Genomic DNA, 27,659 nt, shown 5'->3' with positions numbered 1-27,659 from the left:
CCATTGGTGATTCTACCACAACACATGTGGACTTTCCTGATGATAGAATCTTGACAACTCCAAGGCAATTGCTACCGACAATACTTACCCATATCTTGTCATGACGTCATGAGACGATATTTTTCATCATTGTGCACGTGACTTTGACGTCAGGGTAAATTTCACAGGGTATACCGATCGATTTTCTCATGCACAACCACCCACGTCATGAGGGCCATCTCCACACTGTGAACGTCAAGTATGGTTATGTGGTGTTTCTCCTTTCGATTGTGCACATTGTAGTGGTTGCTACTGTGCCTAGACTAAGAAAAGTAGGATCTTCTTCGACTCGAAGATCCCTTCCATGGTTACCCCAGATTGTTATTTGGGCAATTTTACTTGCAATTCTTGGTGTTTGGAATATCCACGAATGGCTGGAACACTATAATGTTTCAATTAAGCGGTTTGGTCGGATGGCTTATTGTTTATTGCCGTTTGATATCTTGTTGGCATACAAGTATTGGCCATTGGAAAACTACTTGCAAAACCTTAATTTGCACAAATGGATGTCCCGGATCATTGTGGTGTGTTCCATGATCCATGGCATTGGATACTTTGTCAAATGGTTTGTGGAAGGAACGTTTTTCCATCATTTGTTCAAAATTGATAATTTATTGGGAGTGGTTGTTTTTGCAGCCGCTGTGGTTTTATTGGTGGTTTCCGTGGCTCTTTTCCGCCGCCAGAGCTACCGCTTGTTCTATGTGTCCCATAACATCACAATAGGCATGTTTGTTGTACTTATTTTGTTCCATGCTCGTCCACCAGTGACATTGTTCGTCGCAATTTGCGGTCTACTTTTGGCAATTTTGTTTTTTATCAAGTTCCAAACCTACTCCGCTACTCCAGTATCACTCAAGGAGGTTCCCAACTCTTCGCTTGTTTTGGTTTCTTTCCCTTGGCCAGACCACATTGCAACTTCTTTCAAGCCTGGTTCGCATGTGCGAATAAATCACTCCAACCGGTCGTGGAAATCGTGGGTTTTTGCTTCCCATCCTTTCACATCTGCTACCTTGCCTGGAACAAGCGAGACCTTGGATTTGGTGGTGAAAAAAGGTACCTTCATTTTTGCAAAAGATACACAGTATAACTTGTCTTCGCCGTATACAAGTTTAAGTTTCGACGACAATCTGATATCCCGGTTCGACCAGAGTGTGATAATTTGTGGAGGCTCTGGTATCTCGTTGGCAATTCCAGTTTTCAAGTATCTTATCACCAAACTAGACGTCACCATGATTTGGTGCACCAGAAGTAAAGCCGACTTGTTTGTGCTCCGCCATTACTCGCTACTCGATAAAGTCCAAGTTTACATCACAGGAAACGATTCTTTAAGTGTCGAAGACGAAAGCGAGGGCCATGGCTTGATGCACGAAACCATCGAACTTGAAAATCTCGAAGAAAGTTCCAAAAATTCCGAGGCTACAAAACAGCCAGAGATCCTCCGTGGTAGACCAGACTTAAACAACGTGTGTGCGAGCTTAGAAACGACTCCAAATTCCAGTTGCGTAATAAGTTGTGGTCCTCGCAGTCTTGTCAAAGATTGTGAAAATTGGTGCCGTAACCATAAAATCGAGTCGGTTACGGAGATTTACGAGATGTAGCGGTAATATATTATATATGCAAGAGAATATGAATAGAAAGCAACTTAAGATTAAAATACAAGCAATAAAGTTTGATCGCTGCAAAAAAAGAAGCTCGCGCTCAGGTTCGAACTAAGGACCAACAGATTTGCAATCTGCTGCGCTACCACTGCGCCACACGAGCATATTTGGGAAAAATGGACAGCACTTAAAACAAGAAGAAATAACAGAGAGGGCAGTTATTTACCAGTATTATCCCTACCGTATCGCCTAGTCATTACCAGCCCAGCCAGTTACTCATACTTTTCTTGTCATTTATGAGATTCTGGAAAATGAGGAACTTGTAAATTGTATAGATGTTGCATTCAAAGTACCTTCATTCCGTCAATTTCCATTAGTTCTCTACAAGTAACCCACCATTTTAACCAACCATACATGATCCATATAGTACTTGTAACCAGTTCACTATCTTTTAATTTCGAGTTTCGCGATATTCTATTTTTTCGCATTTTTAATTAATTCTCACTTTCAATCTATTCTCACGTTAATTTTGCACTTTACCTACCACTAATTCACCTTCCATTTAACATTTACAACCACCAAAGGACCAAATACTCCCACACAACCACCCTCCTCATAACTTCATTCTGGGATGTCCATACTCAAAGATGTACAGAAAACAAACGACTTCAAAACCGTTCCTCAACCCACCAAATTTTCCGTCGCAGACCTAGAATCTCTCTCCAATCCCGCAATTGCCTACAAACTGCCGTTGGCGGTGATTGCACTAGTGGATATGAACGCGTTTTTCGCACAAGTGGAACAAACTCGACTAAATCTCTCCATTGATGATCCGGTGGTTTGCGTTCAATGGCTGACCCTCATTGCAGTTTCGTACGCCGCTCGAAAATATGGCATAAATCGGATGGATAATGTTAAATCGGCACGGGAAAAATGTCCCGATGTGATTCTTGCTCATGCTGCTGTGTTCAAAAAGGGAAATCCATATTGGTCTTATGTTGATGGACTTCCCAACCAAGCAGAGCACAAGGTTTCCCTCGATCCTTATCGGCGAGAAAGCCGGAAAATCATCAAAATCATCAAGCAGCACTGTGACGTGGTCGAGAAAGCGAGTGTGGACGAATGTTACATGGACTTGGGGCGTGAAGTTCACAAGAGACTACTTTTGGAATTTCCTCAACTTCGTCAATTGGGGCTGAAATTACCTGATATACCGCCGCAACTCCCGGAATCGCTTTATTGGCAGGGAGAAACAGTCAGAACCGAAGCAGAAGATGCCGAATTACAACTGAGAGAAAACGTTTCCTCGTCACAAAAACCTCCAGCATCTCCTCCTACAATTTCTGATTGGGATGATATTTGCGTACTTATCGGTGCTCAGGTTCTCTACAAAATCAGGAAACTCATCTACGACGAGCTCTCATATACTACTTCGGGCGGAATTGCCAGAAACAAATTTCTTGCTAAACTCGCAGCAGGATTCAATAAACCAGACAATCAAACCATCATCAGGCTGGCCCTGATTCCTAATTTTTTGACCAATTTTCAGTTTAACGATGTTTCAGGAATGGGAGGGAAAACAGGCGATACCGTACTAGCACGCTTCGATACCCCACCAGGTGTCAATTCATTTACTCATCTTCGTGAAAATTACACTTTACAAGATATTCAAAAAGAGTATCCTCAAGATCCACAATTTGCCCAGAAAATCTACGATATAGTTCGAGGCGATGACAAACAACCTCTAAGGCTTCGAACAGACGTGAAATCCATGATGTCAAGAAAAAATTTTATTCCTCAAAGACCAGTAAAGACGCTTTTTGATATTTTTTCTTGGTTGAAAGTGTATGCCGGTGACCTTCATAATCGATTTATCGACTTGGACGACGAGAATATGAACCTTCTGATGCTGCTGGTGTCACACAAGGAGAAAGGGGTGCTTGTTCGCCCCAAAACTATGAGCTTACAGATTGGGTTTTTGTCGGGTGCAAGAATATCAAAGCAAGTTACCCTTCCTGTGTTTCGCTCGCTTGATAAATTGCACCAAGTAGTCGAGTCTACCAGCTTAAAATTGATGAAGGAGATGCTTGAGCTGAGTGGAAAAATCGAGGATTCCGGCGGAACAGATATCAAGAAGATTGACTTTAACGATGATGAAAAACTTAAAAAAATCAAGGTGAACCCAATTTTAAACTGTGCATTGATCGTCTCAAATTTCACCGTCACTTCCGATTCCAGCCTTATAGACCGCTACGTTGGAGATTCCGGAGCCCAAGATACGGAAGAAACGATCAAACGAATGTTTGATGCTGTAAAAGAAGAACAAGCATCCAAACCACCATCGCCCAAAAAGCCCAAAACTGCGAAAGTTGATAACGATTATATCACCAAACTTTTCAGCGATTACAAGCTGAGAAAAACAGAAAACGTTCCAAAACGCGAAAAGAAAGAATCTTCCCCCAAACCTGATATATTTGCAAGGCTAAATAGCCAGGCTTCAAAACAGTCGACTTTTGCAATCAAAGACGGGTACTGCACACAGTGCAACTGCAAAATCGACGACGAACCAGAGCACCGCGATTACCACTATGCCCTCGAGTTGTCGGAGAAATTGAACCTGTCCCAGCCCACCCTCCAGTTCAAGCGTAAGTGACTGAAGAGCCCAAAGTTACCAAAGCACCGGATACAGCATATAAATTAAGCCATCGAATATCCTGCATATAGAACAACATTCATATATTCACTTCTCCCCACAGCTCACCTCGGTCAATAACCATGTCTAAGGTGAACAAGAATGCATTGCCGTATGCGAATGCGGCAACTATAGGTATGTAAATTCTGCTACTACAACCACAAACAACACTAACATAGTGAGAGCTCATCAGAAAGATGCTTATTTTGAGTCTTCTTTTCGAACGAAAATTCAAGATGTCATCCATGTTTTAAAAGGTCAAAGATATGTTCACACACATCCTGAGGAAATCACCGTTGCGGCAAAATCGCTCTACTTGGCGCTCACAACACTTTTGGGTGCTAGAACCTTGGGAGAAGAGTATGTGGACTTGATGTATGTTAATCGAAGCGGCAAACGATTACCCCACATGTTGCCCAAAATCGGGTTTATTGTCTCGTATGCCCTTTTGCCGTATGTAGTGAGCCGGTTAGTCAAAAGGTGGAGAGCTGGCAAAGAGGGAGACGAACCCTGGTATGTTACGACGTTTTTGTCGTCCTACACCAAAATACTCGATGTGCTCATGAATCTTCATATTGCCGTGTTTTATTTTCTGGGTGAATATTATTCGCTTTCTAAGCGTATATTTGGAATGCGGTACGTTTTCGGTCATAATAAAGACCCTAAGAAGCTCAAACAAGCTACAGGCAGTTACGGTTTATTGGGTGCAGTGATCTTGCTTCAGTTTGCGGTAAAGGGACTTCTCAATCTCAAGACTCACCTCAACAAGAAAAAAACTTCTGAGAAAGTTGACCAATCTGGATCCGATACACTCATCTCAAATATTGGCCAATTGGAAAAAATCGGAGAAAAAGTGAACAATGACGAAAATCTCTACAAATCTATGAACATTGACCTTTCTGACCCCACGCAGCTCCCTTATATACCGGAAAACACCCGCGCCTGCATGCTTTGTTTGTCGCCAATGACGAATCCAGCCGCGGCCAATTGCGGCCATTTTTTCTGCTGGATCTGCATCGTGGATTGGATTCGCGACCACCCGGAATGCCCGTTGTGTCGGCAGCACTGCGATGAACAAAACCTCTTACCGTTACGATAAATGGAATCGGACGCTTATGTAATATTTCGTGACTGCTGACCAATCCAACACAATTCAATAATTCAACACTGCGATTCACGTCTGGCGTCCATGAGTATATACAGCGTTCACGAGCGCGTCGAGTTGGGGGAAGCTCACGGCGATGACTACACTCACACGTTCAAGCCGGCAAAGCATCAGCTGGCAAAAGTCAAATTTCAACACTATGTGAGGGCAGGAACTCGCACGGTTCAGGAGTTGATTCTTCAACATAAAATATTTGCAATTTTATTGATGCTTTTATTGTCGCTTTCTCTCTTCACATCGACGCCGTTTATCCCACATTTTCGCCGCGGCGATCCAAAAGTGGTGATAATTCTTGCTGCAAATGAAGGTGGTGGTGTTCTCAAATGGAAGGGTCCTCAAGAATGGTCGGTGGAAAGATCACTGATTGCCAACAAAAAGCAGTACGCCAAGAGACACGGGTATGCTCTAACCATCAAGGACATGACGATCAAAAAACGATATTCTCACGAGTGGAGAGAATCGTGGGAAAAGGTGGACATTCTCAAACAAACCATGAGACAATTTCCCAATGCCCAATGGTTTTGGTGGCTTGATCTTCACACATTCATCATGGACCCGACCCGGTCGTTGGAAGAGCATTTTTTGGACGATCTCGAAGGTTCAACCTACCGTACTCTCGACAAACTCAATCCTCTAAATATCCCAGTCGACATTCCCTACGTCAACTACGACAACCCAGTGGATATGATAATAACACAGGACTGTGGCGGGTTCAATTTAGGGCTGTTTCTCATGAGGCGGTCGGCGTGGTCAGAGATGCTTTTGGATAGCTGGTGGGACCCGGCGTTGTACGAGCAGATGCATATGCAATGGGAGCACAAAGAACAGGACGCACTAGAAACGCTCTACCTGACCCAGCCGTGGATCCGCGAGCGTGTGGGTTTCTTACCTCTCAGAATGATCAACGCATTTCCTCCCGGAGCCTGCTCGGATAAGGCCGACGACCCACAATATTTCTTCCATCGCCACGACTTTGTCGTCAATATGGCAGGATGTGAATGGGGTCGAGACTGCTGGCAAGAAATGGAGCACTACAAGGCGCTCAGTAAACAAATTTACAAACCATGGTGGCATTTTTGGTAAAGCTAGTCAATATGTAGCGACTTTTCATATACTGCACACAGCCCCCAGGGTTTTCGATTTTTCGCATATTCTCAAAACTTCCGCAGCCGCTCGCCTCAAAAACACACCACCAACATGAGTGAGTTCTGGCTATATGACGACTTTGACGGTGCCCAGAGCAACCAGGGAGGTGGAGACGACTTTCTCTCCAACTTGTTTTCCCAAGAATCTTCTCAAGATGCTCCTTCGAGTGCCATGTCGATGCCGATGGACCAGCCGACCAACCAGTCAATGAACCTAATGTTTCCTATGGAGACGAAAAACCCCGACCAGGGCAACCGCCCCATGGAAAAGCAGTTTATGGCTGGCGGGGCGATGAGCCAGAGCCCGGGAAACCAAGGAATGGATAATCTGACGATAAACCCAAGTATGGACCAATTGGGAATGAACCAAATGAACCAAATAAACCAAGGAATGAATCAAGGAATGAACCAAGGACCCAACCAAGGACTTGGTCAAGGAATGAACCACAACCAAAACCAAAACATGAACCAAAACCAAATGAACCTCAACCAAAACCAGAACCAAAACGTGAGACAAAACCTGGCCGGGTTGAACCAAGGCATGACAGGCATCAACCACAACCAGCGTCCGAACCAAGGTCTTGCGGGTCAAGCCGGGTCGGGGCCTGGTCAGCTCAACATGCAATTCCACCAGCCACAAAACCAAGCGTCGCCCATGAACTTGAACCTGCCCATGGCAGGTCAGCAGAGTATGATGAACAATTTCTCCAACCAAATGCGAATGCCTCAAGGTAGCCAGCAGCCACAGACTCTGTTGGACACCAGTAAAAAGGAGCAGTTATCTCGGATGCGACAGCAGATAATGCAGCAGCAAATGCTCCAGGCACAAAAGCAGAAGCAGCAGCAGCAGCAGCAGCAGCAGCAGCCCATGAACGCTCTGGCCCAGGCGCAGGCTCGGGCTCAAGCACAAGCTCAGGCTCAAGCCCAGGCTCAGGCTCGGTTGAAAAACATGGAAATGGAAGCATCTCAGCAACGAACTGGACTTATTACTCAACAATTCAGCCCTTCATTGGGTAAACCTCCTGGTTCTGTGGGTATTGAAACTCCACAGCAGAACGCAGCAATGCCTCAAGGAGCTCAAAATAATCGCCAGTTTCTGAACCAGAACATGGAGCAGTTTTATCGACAGCCGCAGAACTTTAATTTCCAGCAACAACCGCCGCAACAGCAGCAACAGCAACAACAACAAAATCCACAGACCCAGACTCCACAATCCCATGGAACTCCGCCAAACATGCTTCAACAGGAACCTCCATCGCAGCAACCCCAGGCGGCTGGACAAGCACAAGGAAAACTTCCACCTGCCCAGATTGCCCAGCTTCAAATCGAAATATTTATGGCGGTTTTGAACGACTTCATGAGTCGCCGTGGGTCCCCCATTCGAGAGCCAATTGTGGTGAACAGAAAGAGAGTCAATCTTTTCTTTTTGTATGTTCTTTCGCATAAACTAGGCGGGGCGCAAGTGATGATCAAGTCGCTTCAGCAGCCTCAACAGCCGTCACCGTGGTCGATTTTGGCACAACGGCTCAATTTGTACGAAGGAGTGGATACGCCAGCTGGAAGGGCCAGCATAGATAAAGAATTAAGTTCATGTTACGTGCAATATGTGCTTCCCTATGAACAATATTGCAGCACTCCAGATGGTCAAAAGGATATCCAGGAGCGCCGACTTCATTACCAGAAGCAGCTTGTGGCCAAACTTCAACGTCAAAAACAGCCACCAACACCAAACCAACAGCCGGCTCCAAATCAAATTCCGCTCCAGCAGCAAATTCCTCAACAACAGCCCCATCAAAAACAGCAGGCAATGTCACCAGGTGTAAACCAAATGAATCAGATGTCACCGCCAACAGTCTCACCAGCCCTCCACAACAAACCCGCTCCAACTCCAACTTCAAATTTTGTTCCGGGACAAACTTTTCCACCTGAATCTGTGTCTTCAGCTCCAACTCCTCGTCAGCGCCAGCAGTCCCGAGCCAGCACACTGTCGCACAACTCGCCGCAAGTCCAATCGCCATACGTTCACCAAAACCAATCCAGAGCAAGCAGCGTCGTTCAGGCGACCCAGAGATCTGTCCTGGGACTGAGAGGTAACCCAGGAGAACCAAAACCAACCAGTACCACCAACATGATCAAGAACTATATTCCTTACCGAGCTTCAGCTGACACACAAGCCGGTCATGATATAATGACATTATCGTCTCTTGGTCAAGACATTGATATGGCCAAGCCTGTGTTTCTTTTCGCTCCAGAATTGGGTGCCGTTAACTTGCACGCATTGACGATGTCTCTCAAAGCAATGACAAGCCCCTACAGTGACGAGGTGACCAATGCTTTGAACACTTTACTCGTGGTGTCGCTGGACGCTGCTCTTTCGATCAAATTGCCTGAATGTCCGGAATTGCTTGATGCTTTGTGCACAGTTGGATCGAACTTGGTGGACTGCATTGTGCGCCAGAGTCCCAAGATGACTTCAAATGAAATTTCCACTGAACCTTGTGGCACTATCGATGCAGTCTTCGAACGCTATGTAAATACGGATTCGCAAGATGAGGACATTGCCTTTTTCGTGGACTCACTTACGGCTCAAGTGGTGCAAGATTCAGATATGGACTTGGACGACGATTTGTTCTCGGAAACTAACCAGTCTACGGCTGAACTGCTGCCCGATACTCTGGATATCAAAGAAAACGTCGAGTTTCACCTAGATGATTATATGAGTGCTTTACGAGGATTTAAGGAGGAAAATAGGCACCATTTCAGTAAGCAGCAAACACGCAGTGCTACCGACGACCAGATCATGATGGTGGACCAATTGGTTTCTGTGCTCATGATCTTGAGAAGCTTAACAGTTTTGGATGTGAACAAGCCAATTGCAACAAGCAACGTTTTGTACAAGAAATTGATAATGCAAACCGTCACGGCGGTGGCCGAGCACCCTGACAAGTTCATATTCCATCGCAAGCGCTTAAGTTTGCTCAAAGACTGTTTGCTCATGTTGCAAAACGTGGCTCTAGAAATCCAGCTTTCTTCTATGGAAGAGACATTCACAGCATTGGCGTTAGTTTTCAGTTTTGGGCCTCCACCCAGCACCGATTTGGACATCCCAGTGGCTCCTCTCGACACCTACACTTACCTTCCGTTTGCAGTAGATGTGATGACAAAATTACTTGTTCAAGAACCGCAAAACCGGTCTCTTATGCAAGCGGTATTGACTGGCACCTTGACTGGCACCTTGACGGCGTCGATAGGTATAAGTAGACAGGACCACGAAAAAACCAAGGTTGTGGCTACTCGGTACTTGGGAGACGAGCACAAGCTTCGTCAAGGTCAATTGATGACCAATGCATTCCATTTGTTGATGAGTGTGATTCCATTTGAGAAAAGTGCATCCGAATTGACCAAGACGATTTTCTCGTCGGAGCCCATTATGTCACAAGCATTTTTCGGAGTCAAGCTCGTTTTGGACCTGATTCCGATAGAAGACGATACAGGACTCAGCGACTTATCTACAAGGTGGCTTATCGCCAACAAGTTCCGGATTTTGTCGAATTTGGGTCGGTCTGCCGTCGTCATGATAGGCGAAGGCGCGAAACTACAAAGAGGAAGTAATGAGCACCGGGTCGTCAGTACGATAGTGCAAGAGGTGTTGATCGTGGTGAATACTCTCTTGACGCATGCTTTAACGATAAGAGACAAACTTTTGCAAACAAACAAAGAAAGCAAATTAATTGGTGAAATTGAAGATTTGGTCAATATCGTGCGAGTCGCACCGGATCCTTTGTTTGCTATGGAAACAGTGCTTGCTTCGTTGGTAGACGGCGCATTGAGCCGAGAAGTGGTGAGATTATTGGCGGTGTTGGACAAATTGGAGAAGAGATAATAGCCGCTTATGCCTCTTTTTCCGTATTCCTGATGGGGAAAATTCCTTGACGTTATCGATGGGGCTTGAAATTCTGGGGTACCAGTTCCCGATAAGGGAAACCTTCGCGCCAGATAAGCGGAGTAGGATGCGATTTGCATTGCGATTTGCATGCAAGGATATGCCACTTACACTATATAATTGACGGGCGAACCAAATAATTTCGTAGCTTATTATATCATGGCAACAGTTACAACTGTAAAACCTAGCGCTCCTCCTGCGGATGTTCCTGAAGAAAATCTTCTTCCTGGTGAGCACACTTTACCAGCATCTTGGTGGACATCGGAGAAAATCTTTGAGTTGGAGCAGCGGGCTATTTTCAACAAATCTTGGCTTTTCTGTATCCATGAATCTCGGTTCAAGAAGGCTGGTGACTATTTTGCGTTTTCGTTCACTGGGATCAATTTTTTTCTTATCAAGTCAAAGGTAGACGGAAGAATCAAAGCGTTCCATAATGTGTGTCGGCACCGTGCTTATCCCGTAGTCAGAAAGGAGCTGGGATCCTCGGTGGTTTTGGGATGCAAATACCATGGGTGGTCGTACAATAGTGACGGAATGTTGACCAAGGCACCGCAGTTTGAAAATGTTCAAGGGTTCAAAAAAGAAGAAAATTCTCTTTTTCCAATTAAAACCCATGTTACATCGCATGGTCTTGTGTTCGTCAACTTTAGTGCCACTGACGACGAGGAATCTGGGTACCTTCCGTTTGAAAAATTCTACCAAGGGTTGAATTCGGAGCTCGATGAGTTTGATTTTTCAGATTACGAGTACCACATGTCCTATGAATTGGATGGCCAATTCAACTGGAAAACGTTGATGGATGGATACCAGGAATGCTACCATTGTCCCACGGCTCACCCAGGACTCAATTCTGCTTTCAAGATGGAGACCTATAAGGTTGTCCCCAAGACGAGATACTGTCGTCACTATGCTGAAATTGTCCGCAACGAAGAAGCACCTGCTCCCGAGCCAGAAACCGAGGAAAATGGCAGCTGGTTTGGATTTGGCAAGAAAAAGGAACAAGAACCCAAAAAGAAGACTAATGTTGGTGGAGAGTTCGATGGATTGTGGGTCTACCTTTTTCCCTCCAATGGGATCAACTGTTATTCTCCAGCGTGGTACTCGATTCGAGTTCTCCCCATTCTGGCGACCCACACCATCTTGCAGTACGACATTTATACCAAGAAAGGGTTGGACGAAGCCACCAAAAAGGAATTTGTCGATTTTTTGCAGCTAGTGGAACTTGAAGATTTCAACTTGTGTGAAAACACGCAAAAGAACCTCAACAAGCGTGTGTATTCGACGGGATACTTGCACCCCACCAAGGAACGCGGGGTGTTATATTACCAGGGTTTGGTAAGGGATATGGTGAAACAACATTATGCCAAAGAGCAGGAACTTGGTAAGCCCATTAATCCTGCATTTGTGGGGCAGGCTGCGAGCGACCCCAATGTGCAGGAGCTCGATGCGATTTGCGATCAGCTTGAGTGCGGCAAGTCGACGGTTGAGTGGTGATAAATGTACTGCAGAAAGATAGTAATGGAAATTGTAGAAATGGAGATTTGTAGAAATGAAGTTTATAAGTCGGAAAGAGTGTAGTCAAATCATGAAAATGAAATTTTCATGATTTTCATGATTTTCATAATTCTCCCCGGATCCGAGATTCACACCCAACACCACTTTCCCTGCCCCGCTCTCCCAGCTGCAGGACCGAGGCTCTTGCATCTGACAGCGCCGTCATCGATCTTTCTTCATGTCGTTCGTAGGTGGTGGAACCGACTGTTCTGTCGGCGGAAATGCAGTTTCTCAGTTCAATAAACATACCCAGCAGGACAGATCCTTGCAGAGACAATCGGCTCAGCCAGGTGCTGTTCCTCAGGCTCAAAATTTCAAAAACGAATCCATGATGAATGCTCGTGATCGTCAAAATATGGAGCAATTTTACAATAATAACGGTGGTCCCAGCTTCCAATTCCAGCCTATGAGACACGAGATCAATAGAATTGCCAGGCTGTCGGCGGGTCCCACACAGTCTCCAGGTAACGGATGGACCAGTGAATTTGCACATGATTTGAAACATTCTCAGAGCCCAGTTCCTCGTAATGCGTCGCCACAAACGTTGGGAAGAACCACTAACAACAACTGGGCATCGGAGTTTCGTCCAGACCACATGGCGGACGGAATGGTTGCAAATCATGGTCCTCAACCGTACCTGATGAACCAAGGTTATCAGAGTTACCGACCAATGATGGGTCTGATGGGAATGGGAATGGGTCTGATGGCCATGGGGCTGACTATGGGAATGCAGAGAGATGTTCCCATGGAGCAACAGGCACAGAATCAGGCACCTGATGTGGACTGGGACAATCAGTTCAAAGAGATCGAAGAGCTCACATCTAAAGTAGAGGAAAAGCAAGAGGCCAAGGAGGGTCAGGCAGACGATATCATTATCGATGACAAGTACCAGGCTACGTTTCAAGAGGTTTGGGATAATTTGAACCTGGAATCTATGGAAAATGACTTCATTACTCAGCAATACGAAGAGTTCAAAGACTCGCAAAGAGAGACTCTCCCGGCTGACATGTCGCAATGGGAGCGTGATTTTGCCAAATATGCTTCTACCAGGGCCCACTTTGGTGACTACAAGTTTGAGGACGAAGATCAGAACCAGTTCCTGAACATGAAGGATGCATACGAGATCGGTCTCGAACTCATGGAAAACGGCGCCAAGTTGTCGGAAGCTGCGTTGGCGTTCGAGGCGGCTATTCAACAGGATAAGAGCCACATTGGTGCGTGGTTGAAACTTGGTGAAGTTCAGACCCAGAACGAGAAGGAGATAGCCGGCATTGCTGCATTGGAAAAGTGCTTGGAATTGAACCCGGAAAACTCTGAGGCACTCATGACCCTTGCTATTTCTTACATCAACGAGGGCTACGATAATGCAGCATTTGCAACGCTCGAACGGTGGATCTCCACCAAATACCCCAATGTGGCCGAACAAGCTCGACAGCAAAATCCTTCTATCAACGACGAAGACCGGTTCTCGTTGAACAAGCGTGTTACTGATCTTTTCATGAAGGCAGCTCAATTGTCCCCCGACACTGCTAGTATGGATCCTGATGTCCAGATGGGCCTTGGTGTGTTATTTTACGCCAATGAAGATTTTGACAAGACGATAGACTGTTTCAAGGCCGCATTGTCTATCAAACCCGACGACCCTATCCTTTGGAACAGACTTGGCGCTTCGCTTGCCAATTCTAACCGTTCTGAAGAGGCAGTTAATGCTTACTTTAAGGCTCTCGAACTCAAGCCTACGTTTGTTCGGGCACGCTACAATCTCGGAGTGTCGTGTATCAATATCGGCTGTTACAAAGAAGCCGCTGAGCATTTGTTGAGTGGAATTTCCATGCATCAAGTTGAAGGAACCGGGTCATTGAGCCACAACCAATCTTCGTCGTTGACGGAAACTCTCAAGCGAGCTTTCTTGGCAATGGACAGAAGAGACCTCCTCGAGAAGGTGAAGCCAGGTATGGACTTGTCCATCTTCCGTGAAGAGTTCAACTTTTAGCATGGTCGTTGATTCTATGTAGTTTTATAGTGTGGGTGCACGGCTGTATATATGACTCTTATCTGAAAATTTATTTCTGGTTAGTCGCTAAATGTCATTCCCATTGCTCCCTGTTGTATCGCTGCCGACGGAGATTGAAGCCGTTTCGGTTGTTGGTCAGGCTCTTACTACCGTGGAAAGCGTAGACAAACACTTTTTGGACTCTTATCCGGCCCATGTTGACGTTTTCGTTGATTTGAGATCACTGCAAATCGACCCTATCGACGTGCTTAACGCTGGTGTCAAGCAGATTGTAGTAGACAAGGCAAAGTTTGATGACCTTACGTCGTCGGGTATCCCGGAATGGAGATTGATACTTGCTGAAAATACTTCATTTCCTAAAGAGGCTTCGATTTTGGTGACGAAACCACTCTCAGAAGACGATTTTAAGCGTTTAAGTGATGATGGAAACAGACCAATTTACTTGGAAAAGACGTTTACTGAAGAGGAAGCCATAGATTCTGCCAAAAAAGGATACATTCCCGTGATTTCAGCAAGCAAATTGAGTAAAACAAAGGCTGCAAATTCCATTTTCATTGGTGAAATATTCACCAGCACACTCACCACTGATCGTTCCGATGGACTTTTCACCACCTTGGTAGTGGCACCTCCTCCTACTAACTCGGCTTTGGGTGTGGTGTACTCTTCTGTTGCTTCGATCCACGCAGCAATTGCTGATGGAGAAGGCGTGTACCAATCTCGCAAACGTCGAGATGAATTATGGTACAAGGGAAAAACCAGCGGAGCCACGCAAAAATTGCTTCGTGTTGAGAAGGACTGTGATTCTGATGCTATCAAATTCGTTGTGGAAACGAGACTGGGTTACGGTTTCTGCCACTTGAACAAGAATTTTACATGCTACAAAGATGGCCAACTTGCTGGCGATGCTTGTGGTTCTGGTCTCGCCAAGCTTGATAGTACTTTACTTCTGAGGAAGGAGTCTGCTCCCGAGGGATCGTACACGAAGCGTCTCTTTGAAGACGACAAGCTTTTGATTGCAAAGCTCAAAGAAGAATTGGACGAACTTATTGAAGCAGGCCAGAAAAAGAATTCTGCTGAAGTTGCGTTTGAGTGTGCTGACCTTTTCTATTTTGCATTGACCTGGTGTGTCAAGCACAACGTTAGTCTTGCTGATGTTGAGCGGAACTTGGACATCAAAAGTTTGAAAGTTACGAGAAGAAAAGGCGACGCCAAGCCCGCTTACCTTGAAAAGTCCGACAAAAAAGCTGAGGAAAAGACTGATAATTCAATTCCTTACAAAATGGAGGCGGTCAAGATCGACGATGTGGAGGCAGACAGCGACAAGCTCGCCAAGACTCTTGCTAGACCGGTGCAGAAGACAGCTGATATCATGAAACTTGTGCTTCCTATCATTGAGAATGTTCAAAAAAACGGCGACAAAGCTTTGTTAGAATTGACAGAAAAGTTCGATGGGGTGAAATTGGAGACTCCAGTATTACGTGCTCCATTTCCTGCTGATGCCATGAACATTTCCGACGACATGAAAGAAGCCATTGACCTTTCTATGAGCAATATCGAAAAGTTCCACGCTGCACAATTGCCCAAAGAAAAGATAATGACTGTGGAAACTTCTCCTGGAGTCTTTTGTTCGAGGTTTGCCAAGCCAATTGAAAACGTTGGTTTGTACGTTCCTGGCGGAACTGCCGTATTACCTTCTACGGCAATGATGTTGGGAGTTCCAGCAAAGGTTGCAGGTTGCTCTAACATAATTATAGCTTCTCCTCCTGCCAGAGAGACTGGAAAATTGACACCTGAGGTTGTGTATGTGGCTCACAAATTAGGTGCCAAGGCTATACTTATGGCTGGAGGTGCCCAGGCTGTCACCGCTATGGCTTATGGAACAGAAAGTGTGGTCAAATGTGACAAGATTTTGGGACCAGGAAACCAATTTGTCACCGCTGCCAAAATGTACGTTCAGAACGATACCCAGGCCTTGTGTTCCATTGATATGCCTGCTGGACCTTCTGAGGTTCTCGTGATAGCAGATAAGCATGCGGATGCTGACTTTGTAGCGAGCGACTTGCTTTCACAAGCTGAACACGGAGTCGACTCCCAAGTAATTTTAATTGGCGTTGACTTATCTGCAGCCAAATTGGCTGAGTTTGAAGAAGCTGTCAAGAGACATGCTGAGGTACTTCCTAGGAAAGATATTGTGGCCAAATGCTTGGCTCATTCTTACATTTTGTTGGTGGATAGCTACGACAAGGCATTTGAATTGTCAAACAAATATGCTCCAGAACATTTGATTCTTCAAATTGAAGACGCCGAATCGTTTGTTCCAGACAAAATTGAAAACGCTGGTTCGGTGTTTGTTGGAGCATTATCTGCAGAATCATGTGGTGATTATTCTAGTGGTACGAACCATACGTTGCCTACTTATGGTTATGCCAGACAATATTCTGGTGTGAATACTGCTACATTCCAAAAGTTCATTACTTCGCAAAAAGTTACCGAGCAAGGCTTGAAGAGCATTGGAAAGGCAGTTATGACGCTCGCGGCCGTAGAGGGTTTGGAGGCTCACAGAAATGCCATTCAAGTAAGAATGGATAAGTTGGGGTTAAGTTAATAAGATAGTCCGACTAAGAACTTCAATAAAACTTAAAAGAATGAATAAGGGTTTCTGTAGTGAGCTTGTCCTCTCTTAAAATCTACAATGAAATATTTTCATGCTTCGGAATAAATAGCCTGCTTTCACTAGCCTAAAGCTTTGATCCGGTTTCCTCCTTCGACGCTGCCAATGCCTCATAAACTTGTCCCTCGAACCGCAAATTTCCCATAAGTGAAGACAGGTCCATTACTGGAAAGAATTGGGAACCCCAAAACCCACCAACTTGATTTTCCAAATCGATCCAATAGAATAGGTTAGCAAGACCAGACCAATGTACAGCTCCTTTTGGTCTACCTGTAGGCATTTCGTTCATACTGTAGGCACAACCAGCTAATGTAAACCCATCGTTAACAAAACCTGGTGGTAATTTGACACCAAAGAGGGCTTCATAATCCACTCCGACTCCATCTGGAAGATGGTTCTTGATAGCATACCTTGCAGTTTTCTCCAGAATAACTCTCCTATTTGTATCTGGAGAATAACCGTAATTGAGCCAAATTCGAATAAACTTCAAGTAGTCTCCAACGGTACCAAAGCATCCTTGACCACCCATATCGACTTCTGGTGTTAACGGCACACCGATTTTCTTCATCGTCTTGAGGTTTCTCTCTCCAGTTCGCCGATGCATTGCTACCATGTTGCTGGCGTCGTCCATTCGAAATGTGAACGAATTCATCCCCACCACATCAAAAATCGTCTCTTTGAGAAACTGGCTCAATTTCTTTCCAGTAATTTCCTGAATCACCAACCCAAGCCAGTCAGAGCTATGACCATACATCCAACGAGATCCAGGCTCGTGGACCAAGGGAGTCTTGTCGTTGGAAAAGAAAGCCATTTTGGGATTGACAGCACTGAGTTCTGGGTTTCTAAGAAATGACAAAGCTGAGTAGTCCAGATTGACAAAGGCATATGAGAACCCCGCCGTATGGAGAAGCAAGTGTCGAATTGTCACTTCAGTTTTGGGTTTCCGGGGCGGAGTTATAAATGTTCCATTGTCTGTATCAACCTGACCAGGCTCAATTACGCCAATAGTGTCAATAAGTTTGAAGTATTGAGAAGCCGGTGCATCTAGATCAACTTCCCCACGGTCATAAAGTATTAACATTCCCATACATGTCAAGGCTTTAGTACAAGAAAAGAACGCCAATATGTTGTCTGTACTGATAGCCTCTCCAGTATCGATATTTTTGGTTCCAATTGCGTTCAAGTATACTGTTTCTTTAGCATCAGTGGCTCCAGCTATCACTCCATTTATTTCCGGATACGCATCTGGTTCTTGAGGAGTAGTCAATTCTGTGATGATTTCATCGACTTCTTGCTTCAATCTTCGTTTCAGAGCTTCGGTAAACATGCTTTCAAAAAGAAGAAACTAGACATGGTCTCACATGAATGTGGGGTACGAAACTCGCGATGAAAAAGAAGTTCTCCCAAAACTGACCAAGCATTCGGTTTAGTGGTGTAGCGGCTATCACGTTTCGTTTACATGTGCATTGCGCAGTAAGTCCCGAAAAGGCCCCGAGTTCGATCCTCGGCTAGATCATGCTTACTTTTTTTTTGATGCGACTGCGAATTTAAAAGCCTGAAAATACCATGGAATAAATAGTTACCTATAACCTGCTACCCTGAACAAACGTCGTACCCTGGTCAATGGACTTCTGTAAACCGTCCAAGGCGACCTCGGTAAGATTGGCTTCCTCGCTTGTAATCTTGTACTTTTCGAATGGATTGATGAACGACAGAATCTCTCCATTTTGCAACAATACTGGCACTGAGAAAAAAGTAACGCCATTGACATACTTTTTCGAGAACTCCTCTCCTCCTGGAAGTCCAGGCAAGTACACATAGGAAGAATCAGGAACTGGTGTAGAGTCTGCAACGGGTTTCGAAGGGTCTGAAAGCGAGTTCAACACGGTCTCAGCAAAACGATAACCAGCGTAAGCCATAGAAAGTGTAGCTGAACCAGCACCATTCTTTGCCTTGACTACCTCGTCACCACCAAATTGAACTCTTTTGACGTATGCCTGGTACTGGGAAGGAGACCATTGGGAAACCGCAGACGAGATTGTGGAATCGACATTGATCAATGGAACAATTGTGTCACCCGAGTGACCTCCAATCACAGATAAATGGCCTCTGATGGCAGAAGGAGACTGACCGGTCAATTCTCCCAAAAAGGTCTCGGCTCGGACCGAATCCAAGGTGGTTACACCAAAGAGTTTGCGAGGGTTGAACACTCCCAATTTTTTCAACACTTCAGCAGCAATTGCCACTGTTGCGTTCACAGGATTCGAGATGATCAAGATAGCAGCGTTGGGTGCAGTTTTGCCAACATTGGCCACCAAATCACGGACAATCGAAGCATTTATATTGAACAAATCGGCTCTCGTCATCCCCGGTTTCCTGGGCACTCCAGCGGGAATTATCACCACATCTGTGCCAGCCAAAGCCTCAGTAATAGCCGAGGAGTCTTCTTTGTTGGCTGGTTGATGTCCAGTAACCACAGCAGGCGTACAAATATGGGACAAATCGGCTGCTACCCCATGAGCATTGACAATGTCAAAAAGTGACAAGTGTGACACTTGAGGGTTTAACTTTAAGAGCAATGACAAAGGCTGGCCGATACCACCGGCAGCACCACAAACAGTAACTTTGACCATGATAAGGAAAATTAATGAAAAAGTTCAAGTCCCCGGATTCACATGGATCCTCGGCTGGAAAAGTGGGGACTGTCACGAGACAAGAGTCACGGGACAAAGATAGGGATAAGTGAACAGTTGATGTGGAATGAAGATGGATATGGTGTCTTTAAAGTGGACTTTACAGCTTGAAGCTGTGGGGTTGAAAATTTGTAAATTCGAAAAATTGTAAAATTTTAACCTTGTTGCAGTTTTCAAATAACCGAAAAAATGCATTGCGCAGGATAAATTGTGGTCCATTATCATTGCAGATCAAGAAAACATCTAACGATTACCAATTTTGCTAATCTCAGTTTGGCAATTGAAATAAGATTGGAAAAGTTGCTGTGAAATGGGCTTGAGATAGTGTATCGAGATGGACAAGTAAATTCCACAAAAGAGAGCATATAAGCTAATTTCATGACATGAGGCGATGAAACCACAATGGAACCATGACAGTATCGCTATGAAGCGACTTTGGAAAATGAAAATGGATAATGTACAGTGAATACATTGGCAGAGAAGACTAGTCCTCACAAGATAATAAATTATAGACTGGAATTCAAGTACTCAACACATAGTAATATGAAGAATAAGCATAACCCTAATGAAATACTTCATTCCGTAGCTCTTTCGGTACTTTCGAAATACTTCATTCAGTATCTCTCAGCACCACTCAGCACCTCTTCGGTACCTTCCGGTACCTCATTCGTGCCTCGTTCGTCACTTGCAGCACTGGGGACTGCACACGCACTCGCGCGGTGCACGCTCACTTTACCTCAATCGCTCGAGTGACTTTTCTACTCTTTATGTGGTTTCCTATTCTTACGTGGCTTGTGGCCACAGCGGTGGCTCTAGATTGTTCTGCTAAGGACCTAGACTCGTATAATTTTGCACTTTTACAAGGAACCCATGCGGTGGAATCGGTAAAGGATACCCCTCCATCTACCACCAAAACCACTTGGTACTTTGGGATTTGCGAGCTGGTTAGTTCCAAGAAAGCACCAGCGTGTCCCAAGAACGTTGATATTTGTGGAGTGACCGAGGTCAAGGTGGATAAGGATTACATCGTGACACAAGTCGTTGGGTTCAATTCCAACTTGGAGAAGAAATACACTCCGGTTGAAAGCAAGAATGAAAATGGAATCAAGATTTCGTACAAGGGAGCCAACTGGGGATCCAGTTTGGTCAACGCCGAGGTCTATTACATCTGTGCCGAAGATAAGGACGGTGACGATACTTTTACCGTAGAAAGCTGGGATGATGAAATGTTGTTCGCACAGGTCAAGTCGAAAGCCGCTTGTGTAACTTCGAAAGATGACAAGAAGAAACCAAAGAAACCAGAGGACAACGGCGAGTCATGGGGCTGGTTCACATGGATCTTCATTTTCATGGTTCTTTTCCTTAGTATCTATATTATTGGTGGAGCATGGTTCCAGTATAACAAGGGAAATGCCATTGATTTCCAAAGTGCGTTGCGAGAAGTATTGGAGAATTTTGTTGACTTGGTGAGAGGCTTGCCGCTGTTCATACGAGAAATCATAGAAAAGGTCACTGGCAGCAATCGGGGGGAGTATAGTGCTGTTTAGTCATACTCCATCAACCCCTACCATATGCAGTGCCAGTTTGACTCGCGATCAATTTCAAATCAAATTTGCGACTATTGTATCATTGTAGGACTAAAAGTAAAGCACCAAAAACCACCTCAGCAATGTCTGTTGTCCAAAAAATTAACAGTCTTGGTCCACAGGACCGTTTCATATCTTTTGAGTTCTTTCCTCCAAAAACTGATACCGGGTTCCGTAACCTTTTGGCTCGGCTCCACCGTATGCTGGCATTGAATCCTCTCTTCATAACGGTAACTTGGGGAGCTGGCGGCTCCACCAGCGAAAAGTCCTTGGACTTGGCTATCACCTGCCAGAAGGAATTGGGCTTAACTACGGTTTTGCACTTAACTTGCACAAACACCAACAAAGATATCATCGACAATGCCCTCCAACGAGCCAAGGAAAATGGCATAAGAAACATCCTTGCACTTCGTGGCGATCCACCTAGGACAGAGGAGTACTGGACACCCGACTGTGACTTCTATAGTGCGGTGGACTTGGTCAAATATATTAAACAGCAGCATGGTGACTACTTTTGCATCGGAGTTGCCGGGTACCCCGAGGGCCATGTGGAAGGAAGTGATACTTCCAACCAAAACCCGGAGAAAGATATACCTTATTTGGAAGAAAAAATCGACGCTGGGGCAGAATTCATCATTACCCAGCTTTTCTACGATGTCGATAAATTCATGCATTATCAAAAACTTTTGAGTCTGAGTCCAAAACTCAAGAACATTCCTCTCATTCCCGGTCTCATGCCCATAACCACATACAAGGTGTTTACGAGGGCTTCTAAATTATCGCACTCTTCAATTCCTCATGAAATTGAATCACAGCTTCAAAATACCTCTAGTGACGACAATGCTGTCAAGTCCATAGGTATCCGTATTATCACAGACATGGTGGACCAGATCAATAACCGGTCCAATGGTGCCATACGTGGCTATCATTTTTACTGTTTGAATTTGGAAAAAGCAGTTGCTTCGGTGCTCGATCAATCGGCGGTTCTTCGTCCTATAATGGAGGCTCCTACTAACACCATCAGCCACGACGATGCCGTGGCAAGTGACGACGAGGACATTGAGATGCCACCCAAGAAGGGTAGAAGAAGATCGTCCATCATCAACGAAAATGAGGTGGCAGCGCCCGGCTTTGCAGCCGTAGGAATGGGCCACAAAGCATCCGCCAATAAGGCTCTTCTCAGCGACAAGCGCACATTAGTGGATATTAGTACCGGTAAGGGTGCTCTAGGAAAAGACGCAACCTGGGACGACTTTCCCAATGGTAGATTTGGTGACTCCAATTCGCCTGCTTATGGTGAAATCGATGGCTATGGTCCTTCATTAAAAATTCACTCGCCTCAAGAAGCCATTGCAAAATGGGGAACTCCCGAGTCTACCAAGGACATCTCTAAGGTTTTCCTCAATTATCTCTCGGGAAAGATCAATATCTTGCCGTGGGTGGACGCTCCACTTTCAGCAGAAACAGCATTGATTCAAGAAGAACTTTTCGAGTTGAACGATAAAGGGTGGTTTTCCTTGGCATCTCAGCCATCGGTAAATGGAGCTCGCTCGTCAGATAAGATCTTTGGCTGGGGTCCTTCCAATGGGTTTGTCTTCCAGAAATCCTTTGTGGAGATCTTCATTCCCAAAGAAGAATGGAGCACAAAGTTGTATCCAAAACTCAAACACATGATCGATAACCTTGATATCACCTATTATGCTGGAGACTCCAGTGGTAAAATCCAGTCCAATCTTCCTGTTGGACCAGATAGCCACAACAGTAAAAATGCAGTGACATGGGGTGTGTTTCCACTGCAGGAAGTGCTTCAGCCCACCATCATAGATATCGAGTCTTTCAGGGCTTGGAACGAAGAAGCATTCCACTTGTGGCTGGAATGGGCCCGGTGTTACAAAAAGAACTCTGTATCTTACAATTTGTTGAATTCCATTAATGGTGATTACTACTTGGTGAGTTTGATCTACCATAACTTTAACGACGAGACAGGGTTGTGGCGGGCGCTTCTCGAGTAGACAGCAGTAACTAAGTGTCTTTTAGTTCTGTCTCCAATATTTCAATCTGCTTCTTGCCGATGCCGCTATTGAGGGTCTGTGCTAATTCGTCATCTACAATACCGAGGTATTTGCATTGTGCATTTTTGAGCATCAATACCCCGTTCATGATCAAGGTTCCTCGGTTCACCACGAGTCTCCCCCCCAATGAGATTCCTAGTGGAGTTTTTGTGTCTTTTTTATGATGCAAAAATGATAGTTTATCGTTATATTCGTAGGCAAAGCACAAATTTCCAGCAGTATCTCGAAGAAGAAGTTTGTAGATGGCACTTCCCGAGCCAATTGAGTCCGAATCTTCGTTATCTATACTTCGAATGATCTTGGAATTGCCCATCCGATCCACAGCAACTCTGTTGGGATCCTGGTACTCTTTCCACTCGTCTAGTTGACGAAGTTTGGAGGTAGAAATATTGGTTATTTGCAAAATATCGAATTGTATCTCGGACGCCGTGAAAGCTTCATTGGTAGTGGTGTATTTTTGGGGATCAAAAGACATGAAAGGAAGAAGCTATAATGCTATTTTAAGGTTAATTGGAGATGAAAAATTATCTTACAACAGTTCTCAGTAAGTTTCTTGTGCTCTCTTTACAATTCTTAGTTATGATTGCTCTCCTTGCTATCGTGCGTTATTTCCTTCTTCTATTATGTTATTATGTTGCAATAAATTGGTACAATATGCTTATCTCAATCTCAAATCTCATATGATTAAATCTCAACTAATTTATTCGCGCTCTTCATGTCATCGCTATTTGTGGGGGAAGATGACGAGTTAGGACAGACTTTGCTACAAGCCAATGAAGTACAGGAGGAGAGTACCAGTGAAGGTCTGAATCATAATCTACCGCAATCTTCTGTTTCAGATGATGTTGACGAAGAAGTCACCGAAGTTTGTTGCACGCTTCCTTTGAAGTTTCAACAAGAAATCGTAGAAGATATGCTTCTGCGCGACGGATTGTTGATTTTGGGACGTGGTTTAGGGTGGAAGACCATCGCCGCCAACTTGTTGCATGCTTTGTGTTCACCAATTCTGTTGCAAAAAGGTCCCGGAGTCGCTCCGAAACGAAGTTTGATTATGGTTTTAAACGCCAGAGAAGGAGAAATATTACTGCTTGAAGAAGAGCTCACCGAACTCCAGTGGATAGATAACGCTACCAAGCTCGAGCTGAGTGATGATGAAGCATTGACTGTGATTCGAGGCGAAGCTACAACTGCTGATAAGAGACGACGTCTTTACGATAAAGGCGGTGTGGTTTCGGTTACTTCTCGAGTTTTGGCGGTTGATATGCTCTCTGGAGTCATCAAATGTAACGAAATAACAGGGCTACTTATAGTCCATGCCGAGACCATGAAAGAAGCATCGAATGAATCGTTTATCGTCAACTTGTATCGAGATGAAAACGACTGGGGATTCGTGAAAGCCATTTCTGATGAGCCCGAAAGCTTTACGGGATTCACGCCGTTGGCTACCAGCCTCAAGGTGCTTCGACTCACTAATGTCTTCCTTTGGCCCCGTTTTCATGTCGAAGTTTCCTCGTCACTTCAGGCTCGCAAAAAAGGGTCTAAAGACGATCGACGTTCTGTCATCGAAATCAACACAAAAATGTCCTACAAGATGAAAAAAATCCAGGCGGCCATTCTAGCATGTATAGAGGCCTGTCTCAACGAACTCAAGCGTCACAATGGCCTGCTAGCAACTGAATATTGGGACATGGAAAATGTCCATGATCGAGATTTCGTCCCTCGAATTCGTATGGCTTTGGATAGCCAATGGCACCGCATAACCTACACATCGAAACAGTTGATTTACGACTTGGGTACACTAAAAGATTTTCTCAAACATCTCTTGAGTTCTGATTCCCTCAAGTTCTACCAAACCGTGCAAAACATCATTGACCTGAATGTCAAATCAAAGACTGGTACTGGTGCTCTCTCTACGACGACTATAAGTCCATGGCTTAATTTGGAGGAGGCCACCACCATTATTTCCTTTGCCAAGGAACGGGCTTTGGGAAAACTTCGTATAGAACGCTCAAAAACCACGCTAGAGGAACAGGATGAATCACTAGAAGAACTCACTCCCGGACACATATCTACCCATGAGGAATATAACCTTGAGCTGCAACCAAAGTGGGGCCAACTAGGACTTTTGCTTGATGATATAATGCACGAAAAGGCCATTTTGGGTAATGTTCAACAGCCAATCCTCATAATGTGCTCAGATTTGTCAACTACAAGACAATTGGCTCAGTTGTTGCCCATTTTGGAATTGAAGGATAACGGTGGAAGAAAGATTTTCAGTGCTCGAAAGTATATGATTCGACGACTAAATGATTATTTGGCGTGGAAAGAATTGAGCAGACTTACAAAGCAGATCAACACGGAACTAGAAGTGAAGGAAGAAGATACAGACTCGAAAGAAGACGACGACATTTATACCTCAAAGACGTTCTCTAGAGGAAGAGGCGAGCCCATAAGTAAACGGAGAAGAACCAGAGGAGCCAGCACAGTAGCGCTGGTTACACGATTGCATTCCAGTGCTGGACTGAACCAGATTTCTGAAGCGCCTGATTTGGATCCAGTAATTGTGGACAACTTGAAGAGAGAAGTTAGCGATGAAGATGTACTTGAATCGGGCGGATTTGAAGTCAATGATGAAATTTATGTGGATGAAAATTCCACTCAACGACAAGAAATTGAACATATCAGTCAAATGGACCAGATAGTCATTGAAAATTATCATGGAAACAACAATGACTTTATCCAAGAATTGTCTCCTTCACACATTATCATGTATGAACCCAATCTTCCATTCATCAGGGCTGTGGAAATATACCAAGCGATCAACAAGGACACTCCAGCAAAGACATATTTCATGTACTACGGAACCTCTGTTGAAGAGCAGAAACATCTTATGCAAATCAAAAAAGAAAAAGACGCATTTACCAGACTTATTCGTGAAAAGGCAAACTTGGGACGTCACTACGAAACTGCCGAGGACAACAACAAGTTCCGTTTACAAAGATCCGATGTGGTTAATACCAGGATAGCAGGCGGAGCAAATTTTAGAACAGAAAGCGACGAATTCAGGGTTATCGTTGATATCAGAGAATTCACATCGTCGCTTCCTGGCATTCTTTATCGAGCTGGCATAAAGGTGGTTCCTTGTATGTTGACGATTGGAGATTATATTGTGACTCCCAAGGTGTGTGTGGAAAGAAAAGCCATACCAGATCTTATTTCCAGTTTCAAAAGCGGACGATTATACACTCAATGTGAGCACATGTTTCGACACTATGAATTGCCAACTCTCTTGATAGAGTTTGATGGTTCCAAATCATTTTCATTCGAACCTTTTGCCGATATTAGGCCTCAGAAAGGCAATGCACCCAATGCTATAGCCACTAAACTCTTGAAACAAGACATTCAGTCCAAATTGATGATGTTGCTTCTTGCATTTCCTAAGCTTAAAATCATCTGGTCGTTCTCGCCGTATGAAACAGCCCAGATTTTTTTGGAAATAAAGTCCAAGCAGGAGGAGCCAGACATAGACAGTGCTATCTCCAAGGGCGTGAATCAATCTTTGACAACAGAAAAGGGAGAACCACCAGTATTCAATGAAGATGCCATCGACTTGATCCAGAACATACCGGGAATTAACAATGCGAATTACTATAGTGTCATAAATCGGTTTAAAAGTATTGAAACATTGGTGAGCCTGACCGAGGACGAGTTGGTGGAGACATTGGGTCAGGAAAATGGCATAAAAGCCTATCGGTTCATTCATCGGTCGCTTCGATAGGAATGTGGGGGAATTTGACAGGTCACGTGATGTTTATCTCATTTCCGAATCGGGCCACGAGATAATGCAGCAACTTCAGTAAAATTAGAACAACCCGTCTTCTCAACCCGACTTCTCAGACCACCCGACGTGGTGTACACGCCATGCTGCGTCGTTATGCAAGTTACAATGACCGCGACCGTGAGCATAGAGACCCAATAAGATCGAAGGAACTTGAGTTCAAATACTTGTATTTCAAGTTGCAAAAATTACTCAACAAAAAAGTGGTTTTAAGTTTAAAGTATGAGCAGTTGAGAGAGCCAGAGATCCATATGACGATTGTGAAACCGCTTTCAACAAAGGTGATTGAATTGGCAGGGATAGGCATTATTCAAAAGGTAGTAGGACGAAGCTCATCGCCGAACCAAACTCCGAGATTTGGTCCGCAAGATGTTTTATCGTCGGCAGAGCAGAAAGTTTGTGGGAGCTTAGTCTTCATATTGCTATTATGCGGTACGAGTACTTGATGAATCCACCCCACAATTTGATCAAAGTGGACTTGCTTTTGACAAAAGCTAATATTTGTGAAATACTTGCTATACGCATGTTGAGAGAATACAAGTCGAGCCAGAGGACAAAGATGTTGTTCATTAGTGCATTGAAAACGAAAAACTTCAATACTTTGGAGCTAGAAAAACCTCACCAAATCCAAAAAGTTCCTTTCGCAGCC

The 27,659-nt window shown here is 44.6% G+C and overlaps 14 protein-coding genes and 2 non-coding genes across 16 annotated transcripts; 12 read left to right on the top strand and 4 right to left on the bottom strand. All coding sequences in view use genetic code 12, as the record gives it.

Annotated features, from left to right (window-relative positions):
* Positions 1-188: 188 nt before the first annotated feature.
* PGUG_01512 (putative metalloreductase) lies at positions 189-1,637 on the top strand (the record flags this gene model as incomplete). Its single annotated transcript, XM_001485791.1, has 1 exon — positions 189-1,637. The coding sequence occupies one exon, from the start codon at positions 189-191 to the stop codon at positions 1,635-1,637; it is 1,449 nt and encodes a 482-aa protein (XP_001485841.2).
* Positions 1,638-1,728: 91 nt separating this feature from the next.
* Positions 1,729-1,800, bottom strand: PGUG_05990. The gene has a single exon. It is a non-coding gene; the product is annotated as a tRNA-Cys (tRNA).
* A 468-nt stretch (positions 1,801-2,268) lies between these two features.
* Positions 2,269-4,290, top strand: RAD32 (DNA-directed DNA polymerase eta; the record flags this gene model as incomplete). Its single annotated transcript, XM_001485790.1, has 1 exon — positions 2,269-4,290. The coding sequence occupies one exon, from the start codon at positions 2,269-2,271 to the stop codon at positions 4,288-4,290; it is 2,022 nt and encodes a 673-aa protein (XP_001485840.2).
* Positions 4,291-4,702: 412 nt separating this feature from the next.
* PGUG_01510 (ubiquitin-protein ligase peroxin 10) lies at positions 4,703-5,428 on the top strand (the record flags this gene model as incomplete). The annotated part of the gene is made up of 1 exon (XM_001485789.1): positions 4,703-5,428. The coding sequence occupies one exon, from the start codon at positions 4,703-4,705 to the stop codon at positions 5,426-5,428; it is 726 nt and encodes a 241-aa protein (XP_001485839.2).
* A 90-nt stretch (positions 5,429-5,518) lies between these two features.
* On the top strand, positions 5,519-6,577 carry MNN10 (alpha-1,6-mannosyltransferase; the record flags this gene model as incomplete). The annotated part of the gene is made up of 1 exon (XM_001485788.1): positions 5,519-6,577. One exon carries the CDS (start codon positions 5,519-5,521, stop codon positions 6,575-6,577), a length of 1,059 nt encoding a protein of 352 aa, XP_001485838.2.
* Positions 6,578-6,691: 114 nt separating this feature from the next.
* Positions 6,692-10,522, top strand: SWI1 (Swi1p; the record flags this gene model as incomplete). The annotated part of the gene is made up of 1 exon (XM_001485787.1): positions 6,692-10,522. The coding sequence occupies one exon, from the start codon at positions 6,692-6,694 to the stop codon at positions 10,520-10,522; it is 3,831 nt and encodes a 1,276-aa protein (XP_001485837.2).
* Positions 10,523-10,741: 219 nt separating this feature from the next.
* Positions 10,742-12,076, top strand: PGUG_01507 (uncharacterized protein; the record flags this gene model as incomplete). The annotated part of the gene is made up of 1 exon (XM_001485786.1): positions 10,742-12,076. The coding sequence occupies one exon, from the start codon at positions 10,742-10,744 to the stop codon at positions 12,074-12,076; it is 1,335 nt and encodes a 444-aa protein (XP_001485836.2).
* A 238-nt stretch (positions 12,077-12,314) lies between these two features.
* On the top strand, positions 12,315-14,129 carry PEX5 (Pex5p; the record flags this gene model as incomplete). Its single annotated transcript, XM_001485785.1, has 1 exon — positions 12,315-14,129. The coding sequence occupies one exon, from the start codon at positions 12,315-12,317 to the stop codon at positions 14,127-14,129; it is 1,815 nt and encodes a 604-aa protein (XP_001485835.2).
* Positions 14,130-14,220: 91 nt separating this feature from the next.
* HIS4 (trifunctional histidinol dehydrogenase/phosphoribosyl-AMP cyclohydrolase/phosphoribosyl-ATP diphosphatase) lies at positions 14,221-16,755 on the top strand (the record flags this gene model as incomplete). Its single annotated transcript, XM_001485784.1, has 1 exon — positions 14,221-16,755. One exon carries the CDS (start codon positions 14,221-14,223, stop codon positions 16,753-16,755), a length of 2,535 nt encoding a protein of 844 aa, XP_001485834.2.
* Positions 16,756-16,888: 133 nt separating this feature from the next.
* On the bottom strand, positions 16,889-18,148 carry PGUG_01504 (uncharacterized protein; the record flags this gene model as incomplete). Its single annotated transcript, XM_001485783.1, has 1 exon — positions 16,889-18,148. One exon carries the CDS (start codon positions 18,146-18,148, stop codon positions 16,889-16,891), a length of 1,260 nt encoding a protein of 419 aa, XP_001485833.2.
* A 96-nt stretch (positions 18,149-18,244) lies between these two features.
* Positions 18,245-18,337, top strand: PGUG_06006. The gene has a single exon. It is a non-coding gene; the product is annotated as a tRNA-Val (tRNA).
* Positions 18,338-18,404: 67 nt separating this feature from the next.
* MDH1-3 (malate dehydrogenase) lies at positions 18,405-19,454 on the bottom strand (the record flags this gene model as incomplete). Its single annotated transcript, XM_001485782.1, has 1 exon — positions 18,405-19,454. The coding sequence occupies one exon, from the start codon at positions 19,452-19,454 to the stop codon at positions 18,405-18,407; it is 1,050 nt and encodes a 349-aa protein (XP_001485832.2).
* An 827-nt stretch (positions 19,455-20,281) lies between these two features.
* PGUG_01502 (uncharacterized protein) lies at positions 20,282-21,061 on the top strand (the record flags this gene model as incomplete). The annotated part of the gene is made up of 1 exon (XM_001485781.1): positions 20,282-21,061. One exon carries the CDS (start codon positions 20,282-20,284, stop codon positions 21,059-21,061), a length of 780 nt encoding a protein of 259 aa, XP_001485831.2.
* A 122-nt stretch (positions 21,062-21,183) lies between these two features.
* Positions 21,184-23,112, top strand: PGUG_01501 (methylenetetrahydrofolate reductase (NAD(P)H); the record flags this gene model as incomplete). The annotated part of the gene is made up of 1 exon (XM_001485780.1): positions 21,184-23,112. One exon carries the CDS (start codon positions 21,184-21,186, stop codon positions 23,110-23,112), a length of 1,929 nt encoding a protein of 642 aa, XP_001485830.2.
* Positions 23,113-23,122: 10 nt separating this feature from the next.
* Positions 23,123-23,647, bottom strand: NCE4 (Nce4p; the record flags this gene model as incomplete). Its single annotated transcript, XM_001485779.1, has 1 exon — positions 23,123-23,647. The coding sequence occupies one exon, from the start codon at positions 23,645-23,647 to the stop codon at positions 23,123-23,125; it is 525 nt and encodes a 174-aa protein (XP_001485829.1).
* A 240-nt stretch (positions 23,648-23,887) lies between these two features.
* On the top strand, positions 23,888-26,950 carry RAD1 (ssDNA endodeoxyribonuclease; the record flags this gene model as incomplete). Its single annotated transcript, XM_001485778.1, has 1 exon — positions 23,888-26,950. The coding sequence occupies one exon, from the start codon at positions 23,888-23,890 to the stop codon at positions 26,948-26,950; it is 3,063 nt and encodes a 1,020-aa protein (XP_001485828.2).
* Positions 26,951-27,659: the final 709 nt, after the last annotated feature.

This window comes from Meyerozyma guilliermondii, genomic scaffold (genome assembly GCF_000149425.1).
Source record: "Meyerozyma guilliermondii ATCC 6260 scaffold_2 genomic scaffold, whole genome shotgun sequence".
NCBI lineage: Eukaryota > Fungi > Ascomycota > Pichiomycetes > Serinales > Debaryomycetaceae > Meyerozyma > Meyerozyma guilliermondii.
Note: the sequence above shows the minus strand (reverse complement) of the source record. Positions and strands in the feature narration are given on the sequence as shown.